The sequence below is a fragment of the Trachypithecus francoisi genome, unplaced genomic scaffold, assembly GCF_009764315.1.
Source record: "Trachypithecus francoisi isolate TF-2019V2 unplaced genomic scaffold, Tfra_2.0 Lachesis_group11, whole genome shotgun sequence".
In the NCBI taxonomy this organism is placed as follows: Eukaryota; Metazoa; Chordata; class Mammalia; order Primates; family Cercopithecidae; genus Trachypithecus; species Trachypithecus francoisi.
The window spans coordinates 123,897,795-123,919,704 of record NW_022681456.1 but is presented as its reverse complement, the minus strand read 5'-3'; the positions used below and the strand labels follow the sequence as shown (position 1 = coordinate 123,919,704).

Here is a 21,910-nt window from a genome sequence, read left to right as displayed (position 1 = left end):
GCGCGGTGGCTCACGCCTGTAATTTCAACACTTTGGGAGGCCGATGTGGGAAGATCACAAGGTCAGGAGATCGAGACCATCCTGGCTAAAACAGTGAAACCCCGACTCTACTAAAAACACAAAAAATTAGCCGGGTGTGGTGGCAGGCGGCTGTAGTCCCAGCTACTCGGGAGGCTGAGGCAGGAGAATGGCGTGAACCGGGAGGCGGAGCTTGCAGTGAGCGGAGATGGCACCACTACACTCCAGCTTTTGGGACAGAGACTCAGTCTCAAAAAAAAAAAAAATTCTTCAGGAAAAATGACAATGTCAAATGATGATAAAGCAGGACCAGAAAAAGAAATGATTATCTTTGGAAATAGTAACTACATAGGTAAATACATATGATTTTGTTCTTATTATTTAAATGCCTTGAACAATTTACATCCTTAAAAATAATAAAAAGAGTTTTGGTGTTTATAATACACATAAAAATAAATTATATAACAACATTAGCATGAAGACTGGAAGAAGAGAAATAGAAGTCTACCAATGTGAGATTCTTATCCTAAACTTAAAGGTGTATTATACCACTTTAATGTAGAGTGCAGTAAGTTTGATATTTTATAAATCATGATGCAACGAAAAATAAAACAGAGTAATAGCTAGTAAGCCAACAGGGGATAAATAGGATAGTAAACAAAATTCAATTAATCCAAAAGAATGCAGAAAAAAAAAAAAAACAGGAAAAAGATCAAAGGAGAGTTGAGACAAATTGAAAACAAGTATCAAGATGACAGACTTAAGTATAATTATATCAAAATTGCATTAAATGTAAATGTTTTACCCACCCAAAAGAAATTGTTAAATGATGTAAAATAGCAAGCCCAAATGTACGTCAGCTAAAAAAAAAATACTCTGTTTAAAGACAAAAAAAAGGTTAAAAGTAAAAGGATTAAAAAAATACATCATGCCAATCTTAATCAAAGAAAAGCAGGAGTTGCTGTACTAATTTCAGACTAATAAATTTCAGAACAAACATTACTAACAGGAATAAAAGATTACTTGATTAGAAGTCAATTCATCAAAAGAGAATGAAAATCCATAGTATTTATGCCTTGATTACCAGAGCTTTAAAATATACAAAGCAAAAACTGATAGAACTACAGGAGAAGTAGACAAAATCATAATTATCATCAAAGGTTAGATACTCCTTTTTCAATAATTGATATGATAATAGTCAAAAAATATCATCAAGGATATAACAGACTTGAACCAGACCAGGGATGGTGACTCACATCTGTCATTCGAGCACTTTGGGAGGCCAGTTGGATGGATCACCAGAGGTCTGGAGTTCATGACCAGCCTGGCCAACTTGACGAAACCAAGAATACAAAAATTAGAGGGGCTTGGTGTTGCATGCGTGTACGGTAATCCCAGCTACTTGGGAGGCTGAGGCAGGAGAATCACTTGAACCCTGGAGGCGGAGGTTGCAGTGAACCAAGATCGCGCCATTGCACTCCAGCCTGGAGGACAAAAGCGAAACTCTGTCTCAAAAAACTATACACACACACATATATATATACACACACATACATACATGTAGCCAGGCATGGTGGCACACGCCTGTAATCCCAGCTTCGCAGGAGGCTGAGACAGGAGAATCGCTTGAACCCGGGAGGCGGAGGTTGCACCCCGGCCACTATACTCCAGCCTGAGCGACAGAGACCAAGACTCCTTCTCAAAAAAAAAAAAAAAAAAAAAAAAAAAAAAAGTAAAGAACAGAAAAAAGACTTGGATCAAATTATTGTCTGCATTTATTTGATGTACATTTTAACAACATTCCATCCAACAACAACAGATTATATATTCTTTGTAAGTGTACATGGAAAATTTGCCAAGATAGATCATATTTTTGGTCATAAAATGTCTCAAAAAATTTAAGGATTTAAGTCATAAAAATATGTTTCTTCTCACTTGGAAACTAATAGTATAATGATTTCTGGAAAAATGCCAAGTATTTGGAAATTAACACATTCTAAATAATCAATGAATCAAAGAGGAAGTTTGAAGGGAAATTAGAAAGTGTTTTGAAATAGATAAATATGAAAAATCACCATATCAGAATTTGTTGTATAACACCAAAGCAATATTTAAAGGAAAGTTCCAAGCACTGCATGACTATATAAAAAAGAAGAAATGCCTCAAATCAATGAACTCAGCTTCCATATTAAGAAACAAGAAAAAGAAGAGGAAATTAAAACCCAACTAAGTAGAAAAAAGAAACAATAGCAATCAAAGTAGAAATTAATGAAATAGGAAACAAAAATGTATAGATAAAGTCAACGAAACAGAGCTTTTTTAAAAAGCAATTTCAACTTTTATTCTAGATTCAGTGGGTACATGTGCAGGTTTGTTACATGGGTAAATTTCATGATGCTGAGGTTTGGAGTTCAGAGGATCCTGTCACCTGGGAAGTGAGCGTAGTACCCAATAGGTAGTTTTTCAGCTGACGTTTCCCTTCCTCCCTCCCTCCCCCTTCTAACAGTCCCCAGTATCTATTGTTCTCATTATTATGTCCAATAGCTCCCACTTATAAGTGAGTACATGCAGTATTTGGTTCACTGTTCCTATGATAATTCACTTAGGATAATGGCCACCAGCTGCCTCCATGTTGTTACAAATGACATGATTTCATTCTTTTTTATGGCTGTGTAGTATTCCATTGTGTATATGTACCACATTTTCCTTACACAATCCACTGTCAATGGACACCTAGGTTGATTCCATGTCTTTGCTATTGTGAATAGTGGTGTGATGAGTATATGAGTGCATGTGCTTTTTGGTAGAATGATTTATTTTCCTTTGGATATACACCCAGTAATGAGATTGCTGGATTGAATCATAGTTCTAAGTTCTTTCAGAAATCTCCAAACTGCTCTTTATAGTGGCTGAACTAATTTACATCCCCACCAACAGGGTATAAGCATTCTCTTTTCTAAGCAGCCTTGCCACCATCTGTTGTTTTATGACTATTTAATAATAGCCATTCTGACTGGTGAGAGATGGTGTCTCATTGTGGTTTTAATTTGCACTTCTCTAATGATTAGTGATGATGATCATTTTTTCGTACGTTTAAAGGCCGCTTTGTTTGTCCTCTTTCATGAAGTGTCTGCTCATGTCCTTTGCTTCTTTTTAATGGGATTATTGGTTTCTTGCTTGCTGATTTTTTTAAACTTCTTTTTTTTTTTTTTGAGATGGAGTTTCGCTCTTGTTGCCCAGGCTGGAGTGCAATGGTGTATAATCGCGGCCCACTGCAGTCTCTACCTCCCAGGTTTAAGTGATTCTCCTGCCTCAGTCTCCCGAGTACTTGGGACTACAGGCATGTGCCGCCACACCTGGCTAATTTTTGTATTTTTAGTAGAGATGGGATTTCATCATGTTAGCCAGGTTGGTCTCGAACTCCTGACCTCAGGTGATCCATCCACCTTGGCCTCCCAAAGTGACGGGATTATAGGTGTAAGCCACCAAGCCCAGACTAAATTTCTTATAGATTCTGGATTATTACACCTTTGTCAGATGCATATTTTACTAACATTTTCTCCTATTCTGTAGACTGTCTAATTTCTCTGTTGATAGTTTCTTTTGCTATGCAAAAGAAACTTTTTTTTAAATTAGGTCCTATTGTTGATTTTTGTTTTTGTTGCAATTGGTTTTAAGGATTTAGCCATAAATTATTTGCCATAGCTGATGTTGAGTAGGGTATTTCCTCGATTTATTTCTAGAATTTTATAGTTTGAGATCTTAAATCTTTAATCCATCTTGAATCAATTTTTATGTATGATGAAAGGTAGGGTTTCACCAGTTTCAATCTTCTGCATATGGCTAGCCAGTATTTTCCAGCACCTTTTATTGAACAGAGAGTCCTTTCCTATTGGTTGTTTTTGTCAATTTTGTCAAAGATCAGATAACTGGGCCGGGCGCGGTGGCTCAAGCCTGTAATCCCAGCACTTTGGGAGGCCGAGACGGGCGGATCACGAGGTCAGGAGATCGAGACCATCCTGGCTAACACGGTGAAATCTCGTCTCTACTAAAAATACAAAAACTAGCCGGGCGAGGTGGCGGTGCCTGTAGTCCCAGCTACTAGGGAGGCTGAGGCAGGAGAACGGCGTGAACCCGGGAGGCGGAGCTTGCAGTGAGCTGAGATCCGGCCACTGCACTCCAGCCCGGGCGACAGAGCGAGACTCCGCCTCAAAAAAAAAAAAAAAAAAAAAACACAAAGATCAGATAACTGTAGGTGTGCAACTTTATTTCTGGGTCCTCTATGCTGTTCCCTCAGTCCATGTGTCTGTTTTTGCACTACTATCATGCTCTTTGGGTTATTGTAGCCTTATCATATAGTCTGAAGTTGGGTAACATGATGCCTCCAGTTTTGTTCTTTTTGCTTTGGATTGTTTTGACTATTCAGGCTCTTTTTTGGTTCTATATGAATCTTAGGATTGTTTTTTCTAATTCTGTGAAAAATGATGGTTGTAATTTGATGGTAATAGCGTTGAATCTGTACATTGCTTTGGGCAGTGTGCCATTTTAATAATGTTGATTCTTCCAATCCATGGGCATAGCATGTTTTCCCATTTATTTGTGCTGTCTCTGATTTCTTCCAGCAGTGTTTTATGGTTCTCCTTGCAGAGATCTTTCACCTCCTTGTTTAGTTGTACTCCCAAGTTGTACTCCCAATAACCATTTTATTTGTGGTTATTGTAACTGCGATTATGTTCTTAATTTGGCCATCAGCTAGAATGTTACTGGTGTTTAGAAATGCTACTAATTTGTGGACACTGATTTTGTATCCTAAAACTTTGCTACCATCATTTATCAGTTTTAGGAGCATGTTGGTGAAGTCTTTTTTTTTTTTTTTTTTTTTTGTGATACGGAGTCTTGCTCTTTCGCCCGGGCTGGAGTGCAGTGGCCGGATCTCAGCTCACTGCAAGCTCCGCCTCCCGGGTTTTACGCCATTCTCCTGCCTCAGCCTCCGGAGTAGCTGGGACTACAGGCGCCCGCCACCTCGCCCGGCTAGTTTTTTGTATTTTTGGTAGAGACGGGGTTTCACCGTGTTAGCCAGGATGGTCTCGATCTCCTGACCTCGCGATCCGCCCGTCTCGGCCTCCCAAAGTGCTGGGATTACAGGCTTGAGCCACCGCGCCCGGCCGTTGGTGAAGTCTTTAGAGTTTTCTAGGTATAGAATGATGTTGTTAGTGAAGGGAGATAGTCTGACTTCTTTTCCTATTTGGGTACCTTTTATGTCTTTCTCTTGCCTGATTGCTCTGGCTGGGATTGTTGGTACTATGTTGAATAGGAGTGGTGAAAGTGGACGTCCTTATCTTCTTTCAGTTTTCAAGGGAAATTTTTCCAGCTTTCACCCATTCAATATAATGTTGTCTGTGGATTTGTCATAGACGATGCTTATTATTTTGAGGTTATCTTTCTTCAATGCCTAGTTTTTTGAGGTTTTTCTTCTTTAACCATAAGAAGAGGTTGGATTTTATTGAAAGGTTTTTCCATGTCTATTGAGATGATCATATGATTTTTATTTTAAATTCTGTTTATGTGGTGAGTCACATATATTGATTTGCATATGTCAAACCAACTTTGAATCCTAGATATAGCCTACTTCATTGTGGTTAATTAACTTTTTTTTTTGTATTATTAAGTTTTATTCTTTTTAGAGACCTGTCTCGCTATGTTGCCCAGCCTGGTCTCGAGCTCCTGAGCTCAAGCAACACTCCTGCTTCAGACTCTGAGAGTGCTGGAATTACAGGCATGAGCCACTGCACCCAACTGATTGTGGTGAATTAACTTTTTGATATGCTACTGGATTTGGTTTGCTGGTGTTTTGCTGAGGATTTTTGCATCTACGTTTATTGAGGATGTTGGCCTCAAGTTTTCTTTTTTTGTTGTGTCCGAATCTTCATAGAATGAATTAGGGAGGAGCCCCTTCCTCAATTTTTTTGTAATAATTTCAGTAGAATTGATACTACTTCTTCTTTGTCCATCTGCTATAACTCAGCTGTGAAGCCATCTGGTTGAGGAGTGTTATTGGTTGGTGGATTTTTTATTATTGTTTCAATTTTGGAATTTGTTACTGGTCTGTTCAAGTTTTTGCTTTCTTCCTGGTTCAGTCTTGGGAAGGTACATGTTTCCAGGAATTTATCCATTTCCTCTAGATTTTTAATTGGCTTAGAGGTTTTCATAATGATCTCTTAGGATCCTTTGTATTTCTGAGGAATTGGTTGTAATGTCATCTTTGCAATTTCTGATTGTGCTTATTCAGATCTTCTCTTTTCTTTTTTTAATCAACCTACCTTATGGCCTATCAATCATTATTATTCGTTCAAAGAACCAGCTCCTGGTTTCATTGATCTTTCATATGGTGTTTTGCGACTCAATTTCATTCAGTTCCTCTTTTATTGTATTTTTATTTTATTTCATTTTTTGAGACAGAGTCCCACTGTGTCACCCAGGCTGGAGTGCAGTGGCACGATCTCAGCCCACTGCAACTTCCACCTCCTGGGTTCAAGAGATTCTAATGCTTCAGCCTCCCAAGTAGCTGGGATTACAGTCACGCATCACCAAACCAGAATGATTTTTTTTTTTTTTTTTTGAGACAGAATCTCATTCTGTTGCCCAGGCTGGAGTGCAGTGGCACGATCTCGGCTCACTGCAACCTCTACCTCCTGGGTTCAAGTGATTCTCCTGCCTCAGCCTCCTGAGTAGCTGGGACCACAGGCACACAGCACCACACTCAGCTAATTTTTGTATTTTTTAGTAGAGGCAGGGTTTCACCATATTGGCTAGGATGGTTGTAAACTCCTGACCTGAAGTGATCCACCCACCTTGACCTCCCAAAATGCTGTGATTGCAGGCATGAGCCAGTGCGCCTGGCCTAGAGTTAGTGTTGATATGTGACATTGATCCTGTCATCATGTTCTCAGCTGATGACTTTGTAGTTTCTATTGCATAGTTGCTTTATATTATTGGTGGGCTATGTGGTTAAATGTATTTTTGTGATAGCAGGTATCATTCTTTCATTTCCATCTTTAGCACTCCTATAAAGACGTCTTGTAAGGCTAGTCTAGTGGTAACAAATTCCCTCAGCATTTGCTTGTCTGAGATTTTTATTTCCCCTTCACCTGTCAAGCTTAGTTTATCAGGACATAAATTTTTTGGTTGGAATTGCTTTTCTTTAAGAGCACTGAAAATAGGCCTCAATCTCTCCTGGCTTGTAAAGTTTTTGCTTAGAGGTCTGCTACTAGCCTGATGGCTCTCCTTTCATAAGTGACCTGACCCTTCTCTCTAGATGCCTTTACATTTTTTCTTTTGCATTGACCTTGATGAATCTGATAACTATGTGCCTTGGGAATGCCTGTTGCGTCTAGTATCTCATGGGGGTTATCTGCACTTTTTTTTTTTGAGATGGAGTTTCGCTCTTGTTGCCTGGGCTGGAGTGCAATGGCAGGATCTTGGCTCACTGCAACCTCTGCTTCCTAGGTTCAAGTGATTCTCCTACCTCAGCCTCCCAAGTAGCTGGGATTAAGGCATGCACCACCACCCCCAGCTAATTTTTTTTTTTTTTTTTGAGAGGGAGTCTCGCTCTGCTGCCCAGGCTGGAGTGCAGTGGCCGGGTCTCAGCTCACTGCAAGCTCCGCCTCCTGGGTTTACACCATTCTCCTGCCTCAGCCTCCCAAGCAGCTGGGACTACAGGCGCCCGCTACGTCGCCAGGCTAGTTTTTTTGTATTTTTTAGTAGAGACGGGGTTTCATCATGTTAGCCAGGATGGTCTCGATCTCCTGACCTCGTGATCCGCCCGTCTCGGCCTCCCAAAGTGCTGGGATTACAGGCTTGAGCCACCGCGCCCGGCCAATTTTTATATTTTTAGTAGAGATGGGGTTTGCCATGTTGGCCAGGCTGGTCTTGAGCTCCTAACCTCAAGTGATCCTCCCGCCTTGACCTCCAAGGTGCTGGGATTCAGGCATGAGCCACCATGCCAGGCCCTGTGTTTCTTAAATGTTTGTGTTAACATCTCTAGTGTAAGTAGAGAGATTGTCATGGATCATATCCTCAAATACATTTTCCAAATAGCTTACTCTCTCTCCTCTCTTAAGAATACCAATGAGTTATAGATTTGGTCTCTTTATATAATTCCATATTTCTATTGTCCATTTTTTAAAAATTCTTTATTTTTGTCTGACTGAGTTAATTCAAAGAACCAGTCTTCAAATTTCTTCACAGCTTGGTCTATTCTGCTATTAATGCTTCCAAATGTATTATGAAATTCTTGTAGTAAATTTGTTAATTCCAGAAGTTCAGTATGGTTCTTTCTTTAAAAGTTTTTTTTTTTTTTTTTTTTTTTTTCAGGCTGGGTGTAGTGGTTCATGCCTGTAATTCCAGCACTTTGGAAGGTCAAGGCAGGTGGATCGCTTGAGGTCAGGAGTTCAAGACCAGCCTGGCCAACGTGGCAAAACTCTGTCTCTACCAAAAAATACAAGCAATTAACCAGGCATGGTGACGTTCGCCTGTAATCCTAGCTACTTGGGAGGCTGAGGCAGGAGAATCTCTTTAACCTGGAAGGTGTAGGTCATAGTGAGCTGAGATCATGCCACTGTACTCCAGCCTGAGTGACAGAGTGAGACTCCAGCTCAAAAAAAAAAAAAAAAAAAAAAAAAGTTTTTTTTATCTTTCAGCTCTTGGATCATTTTACTGGATTGGATTCCTTGGATTGGGTTTCAACAGCCTCCTGAGTCTCCGTGAGCTTCCTTACCAACCCGATTCTAATTTCTGTGTCTGTCAGTTCACTGTGGTTAAGAGCCATTGCTGGGGAGCTAATGTGCTCATTTGGAGGTAAGGGGACACTCTTACTTTTTAATTGGTAAAATTCTTTCTCATCTGAGAGGGCTGGTATTCCTTTAACTGTGGTGTAAGTTGAATCTAGTCATTTACTTCATTTATGAGTGCTGTCAGAGGGCCAAGGCTCTGTACAAAATCTTTGTGGCTGGATTCTTGCCCTTGGTTTCCCAGGCCAATATTTAATATATTGCCAGAATATTTTTGGTGTAATTTGGGCTATCATCCAGCAGATGGCGCAGCGTTGCGGGTCTTTTTTACGTTTCAGCGAGTTCGCAGCAATGTCCCGTGGTGTGGCCCAGCAAGGGGAGCTGACCCCACCAGGTCAGCTCTTAAGCCTTGAGAGAGTCCCTTCCAGTCACTATCGTCGTGCCTGCATTTCCTTTGTTAGGTTGTCTGGGCTGGGCAGCTCCCTCAGGCAGAGACCTATGGCTGGCAGACCTTTCTTCCGCGCCTGTCCCTAACCTGGGCGTATCACTTCCTCGGTTTTCTGAGACTCGCGCCGGCTGGAGTGCAGGCCATGAATGTGGGTTCTGCACTGCGGAGCTGCAGGCCGCAGCCCAGGGCTTTGGCCCCTGCCAGCACATCGGCCATCCTGCCACCCCAGGTTCGAGCACGGGCTGCGACGGGGAATTAGAAGTGCTCCCAAGCGGCTGGGAAAGAACTCCTCAAGTATATCGGCCTGCAAAGCACCCAGGACGGGCAGTGGAGGCTGCACCGTTCACACGCTCCTAGAGAGGCCAGGCAGAGGACTTGAGAGGGGCTGGAGGGCAGGAGGTCCTGGGGAACAGAAGTGCCCCAGTCCCAAGGGAAAGTTGACCCTGATTTTATCTTTGCACAGCAGTCAGTGGGGTTAGAGTTATTCGGAAGAAGACGGGGAGCCTTGGGGGATGGGTGTGTATGGCCATGTTCCACTGGAACTGTCCCCACCGCAAAACAAACAAACAACAAAACACCGGGCTCTATGCAGGCTGGAGTTCTGCCTCTGCCTGCTTGTAGGGCGTATCTCTATGCCAGTTCAAATGTTTATGGGGAGTGTAGGATCTCTTGTGGCTGGGATCCTAGAGGTCCACAGCAAGAGTGGGCTGCCTTGCCAAGGGTTGTTCAGGGCCAGGAACTGGTCCTGGTGTTCCAAAACCTGAACAGGGTTCCCAGTCTCCCTTTCTGTCAGCGGGAGTGGTGCTTCCTGGCTGCGTCTATTTGGCCATCTTGTCTCTGTTGACCAAATAGCTTTTTTGAGAAGAAAAATGAAATTGATAAATCTCTAGCTAAGCCCATTAGTTGAAAACAAAAAACATACAATTAACACTGTCAGGAAGGAAGTGGCAATACTAAAGATTATACAGATATTAAAATATTTTTTTAAATAGTAGGCCAATACATTAAACAACTTAGATGAAGCTCATAAATTCCTTGAAAGAAAGTAATCACTAAAGCTCATCGAGGAAGGAATCCTTTGAACAGCTCAACATCTAAAGAGACTGAATCTGGCCAGGTACGGTGGTTCACGCCTGTAATCCCAGCACTTTGGGAGGCTGAGGCGGGCGGATCACAAGGTCAGGAGTTCGAGACCAGCCTGGCCAGCATGGTGAAACCCCATCTTTACTAAAATACAAAAATTAGACGGACATGGTGGCTCACGCCTGTAATCCCAGCTAGTTGGGGGGCTGAGGCAGGAAAATCGCTTGAACTCAGGAGGCGGAGGTTGCAGTGAGCTGAGATGGTGCCACTGCACTCCAGCCTGGGCGACAAAGCAAATCTTGGTCTCGAAAAAAAAAAAGAAAAAAAGAAAGTGAATCTGTAGTTAAAAACCTTACAACAAAGAAAACCGTATGCCCAGATGACTTCAGGGGTAAATTGTATCAAACATTTAATGAAGAAATAGTACTAACTCTAAACCAAATCTTCCAGAAAAATTGACATTGAGAAATATCTATCTGATATTCAAACAAGGCAAAGCCATAAAAAGAAAAGAAAACTACGTTTAAAAATACTAGCCACAGCTGGGCACGGTGGCTCACACCTGTAATCCCAGCACTTTGGGGGCCTAGGCGGGCAGATCACCTGAGGTCAGGAGTTCGAGACCAGCCTGGCCAACATGGTGAAACCCCATCTCTACTAAAAATGCAAAAATTTGCTGGGTATAGTGGCAGGCACCTGTAATCCCAGCTACTCGGGAGGCTGAGGTAGGAGAATCGTTTGAACCTGGGAGGCAGAGGTTGCAGTGAGCCAAGATTGTGCCATTGCACTCCAGCCTGGGTGACACAGCAAGACTCCGCCCCCCCCAAAAAAATAAATAAATAACTGGCCAGGCAAAGTGGGTCACCCTTGTAATCCCAGCACTTTGAGAGGCTGGGGAGGATCACTTGAACCCAGGATTTCAAGGCCAGCCAGGGCAACATAGGAAGAGCCTGTCTCTCTCTCTCTCTAATTAAAATAATTAACTGGGGATGATGGTGCATGCCTGTGGTCACTGTTGTCCCAGCTACTTTGGAGGCTGAGGCAGGAGGATCACTTCAGCCTGGGAGGTCAAAGCTTCACTGACCTATGGTCATGCCACTGCAGTCCAGCCTGGGCAACAGAGTAAGACTCTACCTCTAAAAGACCAAAACAAAATGAACCAAAATAAAAAACCCATAAATATAGTTGCAAACATTCTAAGCCAAATTTTAACAGAAATAACCGATAATATAATGCACATAACAAATATAATCCATTAATATAATGCAATCCTAAATTGTTTTAACCTTATATAATTAATGAGTGTAATTCACATTAAAAGACTAGAAATTTTTAACAAAAAAAGACTAGAAATTTTTAAAATAAAAATGTATATATAATCCTCTCAATAGATGTAGAAAAATATTAGACAAAATTAACACCTATTCCTGATCAATCCTCTAAGAATGCAAGGAATAAAAGGGAACTTCCTAAAACTGATTAAGGACGTCTATGAAACATATACAGTTTACACCATACTTAGTGGTGCAATACTGAATGATCTCTTCTCAGGATCAAGTTCAAAATAAGGATATTGTTCTCACTACTTTTATTTCGCATTGAACGGGAGGTTCAGGCAAGGAAAAGAAATAAAAGCATTGGAAAGGAAAAATAAAAGTGCTTCTGCTGGCACACAGCATGATTATTTACATAGAAAATCTGATGAAGTCTACAAAAAAAGTTACTAGAATAAAGAAATAAGTTTATCAAGGTTTCGGAATATAAGGTTAATATTTAAAAGTCTATTATATTTCTCCATACTAGCAACAAACATTTGGAAATTAAAATTACCAATGATAATTTCCATGTACAGTAGCATCAAAACTATGAAATATATATGGTAAGCTAACAAAATATGTAAAAATATCTGTAAGAGAAAACTGCAAAACATTGCTCAGGGAAATTTTAAAATACCTAAATAAATGGAGAGACATACTCTATTCAAGAGTCAGAAAAATCAATATTTTTAAGGTTTCAATTCAGCCCAAATTGACTTGTAGCTTCAATGTAATCACAGTCAGAATTCCAAAAGAGTATTTGTAGAAATTAATAAGCCAATTCAAAAATCAATACGGAAAAGATAGTGACATAGCTCAGCCAAAGTAACTTTGAAAAAGAAAATTAAGTTTGAAGGACTGTCACTGCATGATTTTAAGATTTATTATAGGCCAGGCGTGGTGGCTCAAGCCTGTAATCCCAGCGCTTTGGGAGACCAAGACGGGCGGATCACGAGATCAGGAGATCAAGACCATCCTGGCTAACACGGTGAAACCCCGTCTCTATTAAAAAATACGAAAAATTAGCCGGGCGTGGTGGCGGGCGCCTGTAGTCCCAGCTACTCGGGAGGCTGAGGCAAGAGAATGGCGTGAACCCGGAAGGTGGAGCTTGCAGTGAGCCGAGATCGCTCCACTGCACTCCAGCCTGGGCGACAGAGCGAGATTCCGTCTCCGTCTCAAAAAAAAAAAAAAAAAAAAAAGATTTATTATAAAACTATAGTGTTCAAAATAATGTGGTGGTGGTGTAAAAATACACAAATATAAAAATACAACAATGAACTAAAATAGAGAGTTTAGAAATAACCCCACGCATATACAGACAAGTGATTGGTGAGAAAGTGCAAAAGCAATTCAGTAAAGAAAAAGTCTTTTCAACAAACGTAACTCACAGTTAACCCCAAAGAAGTCATAGACCTCAATGTAAAACCGGAAACTATAAAATGTGTAGAAAAAAAAAAAAGGAGAAAATGTTTGTGACCTTGAGTTGGGGAATGAGTTCTTACAAATGGCAGCAGAAATATAAAAATGAACTTCATTAAAATAAAGAAAACTTCCGTTTTATGAGTATATCGTTCAAAGAATGAAAAGACAGGTTGGGCAGTGGCTCACGCCTGTAATCCTAGCACTTTGGGAGGCCAAGGCGGGCAAATCACTTGAGGTCAGGAGTTCAAAACCAGCCTGGCCAACATGGTGAAACCCCATCTCTACTAAAAATACAAAAAAATTAGCCAGGCATGGTGGCGGGCACCTGTAATCCCAGCTACTTGGGAGGCTGAGGCAGGAGACTCACTTGAATCTGGGAGGTGGAGGTTGCAGTGAGCCAGGATTGCGCCACTCCAGCCTGGGCAACAGTGAGACTCCATCTCAAAAAAAAAAAAAAAAGAAAGAAAAGAAAAGACAGGAAAAACATTTCAAGATGCATGTCTGAGAAAAAGGTTTTTATCCCGAATATATAGAACTCTCAAACTCAACAGTAAGTAAGAAAAATAAACTAAGTAAAAATTCTCAAAAGATTTGTAGAGTTGCTTTACCAAAGTTACCTAATACAGATGGTAAATAAGTTTCTAAAAATTTGCCTGGGCCGGTGGCTCACACCTGTAATCCCAGCACTTTGAGAGGCTGAGGTGGGAGGATCACTTGAGGTCAGGAGTCTGAGACCAGCCCGGCCAACATGGTAAAACCCCATCTCTGCTAAAAATACAAAAATTAGCTGGGAGTGATAGTGGGCGCCTGTAATCCCAGCTACTTGGGAGGCTGAGGCAGGAGAATTGCTTGAACCCAGGAGGCGGAGGTTGCAATGAGCTGAGATTGCACCACTGAACTCCAGCCCGGGCAACAAGATCGAAACTCTGTTTCAAAAACAAATAAACAAACAGACATTTGTAGGACATACAAATTAAAACTATGCGGATATACCATTAAATATCTATTGGAATCATTAAAACTATAAGACAAACCATATCAAATTCTAGCATGGATGAGGTGGAACTGGAGCACTCATACACTGCTGGTAGGAATGTAAAATGGTACAACTTTGGAAAACAGTTTGGCAGTTTCCTAAATAGTTAATCATACACTTACTGTGTGATGCAAACATTATACTCCTAAGTATTTACCCAATACAAAAGAAATCCTATGTTCATACAGACTTGTACACAAATGTTCACAGCAGCTTTATTTGTAATATCCCAAAACTAAAACAACCCAAATGTCATCAACAAGTAAATGGGTAAACGAATTGTGGTATATCCATACAAGGGAGTATTCAACAAATATTTAAAAGAATGAATTCATACGAGCAGCAAGATGGAGACATATGAATCTCAAAATAATTATGCAAAGTGACAGAAGCCAGACAAAAAAAGGCATACTATATGATTCCATTCACATAAAACTCTACAAAATGTAGAATGAAAGCTCATTGGTGGTTTTCTGGGGAGGAGTCAGTGGGAGGGGCATTGTGACACTTTGAGGGATGATGGATATGTTACCTGTGGTATGCATGTTCTCCACAAGGTGTGAAAACTTATCAAATTGTACACTTTAAATATGTTCAGTTTACTTTACGTTAATTATATCTCAATAAAGCTTTTGACAAAAGCAAACATCTCGTACCTTCGTAAGGATGATACAGCTCTTAAAAAAAAACAAAACAAAAAGATTCCTGCTAGATTATGTGCACCAAAATAAAAAGGTTTCCTTTAAAGTAGAATAGGCTGTGAAGAATGGGTGTAAAGGAAATAGAAGCCTAAAAATAGAAGATCTATTTCTAATTCCATCTGTTTCTCTTCAGCACTATTTGCATACCTGGCTCAGTTTGTTCTAGATTGAGTGTCTTCATTTTTTTCGTTTTATATGCTTCGGAATTACAGCACAGCAAAACAGAGTTGAGAAGAGGTCACCTACAAAGGGTGTGTTCTTTAGTGAAATAAATTCTATTCTTACCTCTGGGCCACACATCCCATGATTCTAACAAGAACTGTTGTGAAGGGTTAAAGCTGCTAGTCTGTTCTCTGGTAGAAAAAAGATGAAGAAATAATAACTGATTCAGGAAGTGGTAATAGGTTGTGGATTAGCTCACAGAAAACACCACTCATTTACTAAGGACTTTCTTGGACTCCCCACTTGTCCCAAAATGTGTGTGTGTGTGTCTGTCTGTCTGTCTGTAAATGGTAGAGTCTGGAGATGGACCACAGTTTAAAAACCAAGGAGTGGTATCTTTTACAGTTAGGAACATGAGTTTCTTCATTTCGGGATGGCTTCTGTCCTTCTTGGTTTCTTCATGTGCACTTTTTCCCAGGCGTGTTTCCCCTTTTTGCTCTCTGCCTGCACTTGAGTAGGTTCTCCATGTTCTGTCTTTTATGCAATTTTAGGAGGGTGAGGGGAAGGTGATAATGAGGTAAAGAAGACTCAGTGCAGAGGATTTTCAAGCTTCAAGAGGAGTCAAATTTTAAGATAAAAAGGGGAAAATGGACGTCAGGCTGGCAGGGAAGCTTGGGACAAGCTAGGTCAAATAATACAGATAGCTAGAATCAAAAATGTTGTCGTAAAGGTGCCAGGCTCCTGCAGCCCCAGTTTCTGCGAAGGAGCCAGCTAAATGACAGTTCTCTGGGCTCTCATGCTTTGCACCCAAATGACAAAGAATAGCTTAAATTCCAGGATAAAACTCAAAGTCTTTTTTCTTTTCTTCCAGAGCCTTCAAATTCACTGTGCTCTTAGGTTTGCCTTCTTCTGACATATACTGAAGGCAGCTAAAATGCAGTTTTCCGCATAAACAGCTCCTCGTTGTATATATGCACATGTACCCGAAGGGTATGTCTGGGAAACAGCACCTCGGATTCTAAATCTGCAGGCAGGAAAACAAAACAAAACAAAAAAGAAAAACAAAACAAAACAAAAAAAAAGAACAACAACAAAATACTTAGGTTTACTGCCACCTTGTTTGAGAAACTTAGCTTTTGAAACTTTTTGTCTTAAAGCCTCCAATCAGTAATAAACATGGGAAGGAAAACTCAGGAAAAGGTCTGAATGGTTAATGAGTAAATCTTTTGGTGAAAGAGGTAAGGAAGGAGACTTTGAGAAATTTCCCCCAAGCTTCTCTCTGGCAAAAAGAGAACATTGGTGGAATGCAGGCAGTGACTTCACTAGCAGATTCAGCAAAGAATAGGAAACTGACAAGAGAGGCATCAAAAAGAATGGGAAACTTACAAGTGGGGCATCAAAGGAGAACCGTCCTCCCAGAGCCATGGATAGCTGGGGTTTCTCCGAGACAGCCCCATCCAGAATGGGAAACTGGAATAGGAAATTGCTTGCTGGATGAAGTCCTGTGGGGAGTAATGTTTCTGAGTTTGTGGAATCCACGTGGTGGTTTTAGAATCTGAAAGTCAGTTAGTGTTAGATCCACCAAACTAAAGAACCAAAAGGGATCTCTGGCCGGGCGCGGTGGCTCAAGCCTGTAATCCCAGCACTTTGGGAGGCCGAGACGGGCGGATCACGAGGTCAGGAGATCGAGACCATCCTGGCGAACACGGTGAAACCCCGTCTCTACTAAAAATACAAAAACTAGCCGGGCGAGGTGGCGGGCGCCTGTAGTCCCAGCTACTCGGGAGGCTGAGGCAGGAGAATGGCGTAAACCCGGGAGGCGGAGCTTGCATTGAGCTGAGATCCGGCCACTGCACTCCAGTCCGGGCGACAGAGCAAGACTCCGCCTCAAAAAAAAAAAAAAAAAAAGGGATCTCTGACATCCCCTGGATTGTTTTATGCAGACAGTTACTGAAGCCTAGAGATACTACAGAGCCTGTCAGTCCAAGGTCATGCACAAAATTGGAGATCAGATTAAGCTAAAAAAAACAGACATTTTGGCTCTCAAACAAGAATTCCTGCAGTGACAGTCTAAACCAGATTCATTTCCCTGTCAACCAATACCTCAGCCCAACAAGTACCCATAAACACTCACCAGATCGGCTGTACTATTAATTTTCAGCAACTTGGCATCCAAAGACAAGCACTTCTCTTGGCTCTTTTCCCAGTTAAATGAGCCCGAGGAAAATAGGTAACAGTTTTCTTCATGCCAGATCCAGTCTTGCGGACAAGGAGCTGGGAAGGGTAGTATATCTACTCAGTCAGTTATGTTTGTGTAAAAAGCAGTTCTGCAGTTCTTAAATCAATTATCCCCTCAGTCCTCTCAGGTGCATACTATGTATTTTTGTTTTTGTTTTTGTTTTTGTATATTTAGTAGAGATGGAGTTTCACCACGTAGGCCCGCCTCCCAAAGTACTGGAATTATAGTCGTGAGACACCGCGCCCTGCCCACACTACTTCTTAAGTAAAACTTTACCCAGGTTCTTCAAATACCTAAATAGCCCCAGAGTCCTTATTTCTCCATTTTTTGAAAAAAAAAAGAAAAGAAAAGAAAGAAAGAAAGCATACTGATTTCAGCAACCTAAATGTACTTCCCATTTAGCATTTTCACTTCCCCTGATGAAAAGCAAGTTAAGCCAGCATGTAATTTTAGAAACTGTGTTTGAAACAAAGAAAGTGAGGGTTGGGGAAATAGATATTTAATAGCCATTCTGCTATTTTTAAAAAGTAATGCTATGGATTTTAAAACTTTGTATCTTTGAATAATGAATTTAGGCTTAAATACTACGTGCCTTGCTTTTAGGCATGTGTGCTCTAATACAGTAGCCATGTGATTTTTGAGTACTAGAAATATAGCTAGTTTGCATTTCTTTAAAAAAAATATTTTAATTGAAACAAGGTCTTGCTATGTTGCCCAGGCTGATCTTGAACTCCTGGCCTCAAGCAATCCTCTTGCTTCAGTTTCCCAAAGTGCTGGAATTATAGGCATGACCCACCACACCCGGCTAGTTTGCATTAAGATGTACTATAAGTGTAAAACACACAAATGATTTTGAAAACTTTGTTTGAAAAAAAAAAAAAATGTAAAAAAGCCCATTAAAATTTTTATACTTAGTATTGAAATAATATTTCAAATATCTTGGGTTAAACAAAATGTGTTTCTAAAATTAATTTTATCTGCTTCTTTTTCATTTTTATGTGGCTACTAGAAATTTTAATGATATATATGTAGCACATACTATATTTCTTTTGTACAGAGTTGTTGCATAGTATATTAATATAAAGCGAGGATCTCAATTTAAATAAGATTTTAGAAAATAAGTAGATTTTCAGTAGCAAAATTCACAGGGAATCCACCAAACCAAAAACAGAACTTAGACAATAGGTAAAATATACTAATGTCTACATGTCTATGGATGTTTTCAGGAACCCCCAAGTCATCACTATCATCACCACCATCATCATCATCATCTCTTCCATCTCCTCAAGGGGAAACAAAGTACTCTGGCCTACACTACAACCAAAAGGTGAAAAATTAAAATCTTTGAGAAAGGCAGCATTTTAATTTCATTCGCACTGTGGCTTAAGACCACTAAGTAAGAGTAGGCTTTATCAGAGAGGAGGAAGTAGGAGGAACTGAAAAACTAAAGAAAAAAGTGAATGAGAAAGAGCATACAAAACACTAAGTTGGTTTTTCACCAAACTGATGTTTATAAAAAGAAAAAGAGACCAAGTTGAAAGCAGTGAATGCAAGCTTCTTACTTCTTAGTTTGCCTAACCCCATCATATTACGTAAATATAAAAATATGTGCGTTTTTGGCTGGGAGTAGAGGCTCATGCCTATAATCCCACCATTTTGGGAGGCTGAGGTGGGTGGATCGCTTGAGGCCAGGAGTTCCAGAGCAGCCTGTGCAACATGGTGAAACCCGTTTCTACAAAAAACACAAAAATTCACCAGGCATGGTGGTGTGCGCCTGTTGTCTCAGCTACTCGGGAGACTGAGGTGGAAGGATCACTTGAACCTATAAAGCAGAGGTTGCAGTGAGCTGAGCTCATGCCACTGCACTCTAACCTGGGTGACAGAGCAAGACTCTGTCTCAAAAAAATATATTTAGATATATATATAAGTTTTTGTGGACTAAAAAGACAGTCTGGGCAAGTTTTCCAAGTTATGACAAAGTAAGAAGGACACGTTACAAAATGTAGTGTTTAAACTAACTGCGTGTATGTGTGTGTGTGTGTGTGCACAAAAATAAACATAGTAAGTGATATTTGTATTTGTTCTATAATTTAACAAGCACAAATATCATTCAATATGTGCCAGAAACTATTGGAAGTACTGTACAGATATTAATTCATTTAATCCTCACAGTATCTCTTTTTTTTTTTTTTTTTTTTGAGACGGAGTCTCGCTCTGTCGCCCAGGCTGGAGTGCAGTGGCCGGATCTCAGCTCACTGCAAGCTCCGCCTCCCAGGTTCACGCCATTCTCCTGCCTCAGCCTCCTGAGTAGCTGGGACTACAGGCTCCCGCCACCTCGCCCGGCTAGTTTTTTGCATTTTTTAGTAGAGACGGGGTTTCACCGGGTTAGCCAGGATGGTCTCGATCTCCTGACCTCGTGATCCGCCCATCTCGGCCTCCCAAAGTGCTGGGATTACAGGCTTGAGCCACCGCGCCCGGCCCATAGTATCTCTTTGAGATAGGTTCCGGTCATTTTCTTCATTTGACAAATAGAAGAGAATTTGGACCTAGACAATGTAACTCTAGAGTCTGGGTGTTTCACCATTTATAACATACTACCTTTCAAACTTCTAAGTTAGAACCATTTGAGGAAATGTTTCTCAGTGACACTCTCGAGACATTTTGATACAGAATCTTGAGGTAAATCTGTAATCTGCCACTTTTAACAATCTATTTACATATAGTAAAGTTTGAGAATCACCACACATTCCATTGCTAAATGTAAAGTCTATTCCTGCAAAGGCCCTGCATCTCACTAGCTTGTTGGCCTAAAGCAAACATGTAATAACCTCTCAGTATCTCTCCCCACTCATATATACATTGAAGACCACAGACTTTTTAGTAAAAAAAGATAAAACTTGCCTCAAACTGGGAAGACCTGGCTTTTTTTTTTCTTAATGTGGGATTTTAGTATTACTTTTTAAAGACTTCTCAAAGCTCTTTGATGGGCCAGGCATGGTGGCTCACGCCTGTAATCCCAGCACTTTGGGAGGCCGAAGTGGGTGGATCACGAGGTCAGGGGTTCGAGACCAGCCTGACTAACATGGTGAAATCCCATCTCTACTAAAAATACAAAAATTAGCTTGGTGTGGTGGCGGGCGCCTGTAATCCCAGCTACTCGGGAGGCTGAGGCTGGAGAATTGCTTGAACCCAGGAGGCAGAGGTTGCAGTGAGCCGAGATCGCGCCACTGCACTCCAGCCTGGGCAAAAGAGCAAGACTCCATCTAAAAAAAAAAAAGCCTTTTTGATGAAAGGCAGAAGTTTATTTGGTATCTCTACTAACTAGCCTTTATCTGACACTGTCAAGGAATGGAACACGTTACTTGGTATATCTGCCAGCATCAGACATATCACTTATTGTTTTTCATTAGTTGTACATCCAGGGCATCTCTGGGAGATAGTTCTGATGGTCCTGTTATAGGTTTAATCTCATACAACTGATAAAGACAAAATTCTCTTAGGCCTTGCCTGTGATATAAATCATTGGTTAGTATGTGGTTATGTCCGCTTTTATAAACATTCCTATCCTTAATAGATAAACCTTCTCCCTTTAAGCCTTCTTGAAGTTGGTGTATTCATTTCCTTGCAAGCTCCAACTTTAAAGAGATTAAATATGTTTGACACTTGCTAAAAATTAGTTTGTCTAAAAATTTCTGTTAATTTTGAAAATGTAAATGATCTCTAAATAGTGAAGGGATTAATAAACTGCAAAACATCACACAAAATTACTTTTTATTATCATTTCACTTTATCCGGGTCTCAATGTTTCACCTATCAAGGAAAAGCTTAGGTACCTGTGAACTGTTATTATATACTCTTTATTCAAAGAAATTATGTGGTTGAGATTAAGTAAATTGTGCAAGCAAGAAGCCAGAGAGATCTCTGTTTATTAGAGGAAGTTGTTTACTAATCCTGACAGTAGGTCACTAATTTATGCACCTCCAAGGAAATAAAGTACCTCTGAATGACTCTATCGCACACCTTTTCACTCTCCCTATGCCTAAAACCATATGCCTGATTTAATGACAGACTGCGCAGAAAGACCAAATAATACAGTAGCTTCTGTAACAATATCAGAGTTCACATCATAGTCTTCTTATAGATGCTACTATTTCTGCCTGCCTCTGGATTCTGAGTCCCTTTAGACAACTAAAAGTCACTCATTTTTTCTTATATAAATAGACTTCTTGGACTCCTCAGATTTTTGTCTAATCTGAAGTATCTGCGTAAGGCTTGCAAACCAGTCTGCCTCCATTGGCTCTATTTAAATTGATGGGCCAGGCACAGTGGCTCACACCTGTAATCCCAGCACTTTGGGAGGCCGAGGCAGGCGGATCACCTGAGGTCAGGAGTTTAAAACCAGCCTGGCCAACATGGTGAAATACCATCTGTACTAAAAGTACAAAAATTAGCCAAGGGTGGTTGTGGGTGCCTGTAATCCCAACTACTCGGGAAACTAAGACAGGAAAATCACTTGAACCCTGGAGGTGGAGGTTGCAGTGAGCCGAGATTGTGTCACCGCCCTCCAGCCTGGGGGACAGAGTGAGACTCCATCTAAAAAAAGAAAAAAAGAAAAAAAGGCCGGGTGTGGTGATGGGTGCCGGTAATCCCAGCTGCTTAGGAATCTGAGACACGAGAATTGCTTGAACCCCTGGAG

At 40.7% G+C, this 21,910-nt stretch overlaps 1 protein-coding gene across 2 annotated transcripts in view; it reads right to left on the bottom strand.

The window, feature by feature from the left end:
- Positions 1-14,301: 14,301 nt before the first annotated feature.
- Positions 14,302-21,910, bottom strand: part of OLR1 (oxidized low density lipoprotein receptor 1) — a 29,942-nt gene continuing 22,333 nt past the window's right edge. For both annotated transcript variants that reach the window (XM_033222910.1, XM_033222911.1), the window contains exons 5-7: positions 17,110-17,249; positions 16,362-16,477; positions 14,302-15,999 (exon numbers count right to left, since the gene is read on the bottom strand). In XM_033222910.1, coding sequence (XP_033078801.1) covers positions 15,858-15,999; positions 16,362-16,477; positions 17,110-17,249 — 398 coding nt within the window. In that variant the 3' untranslated portion in view covers positions 14,302-15,857. The remainder of the gene's footprint in view (positions 16,000-16,361; positions 16,478-17,109; positions 17,250-21,910) is intronic.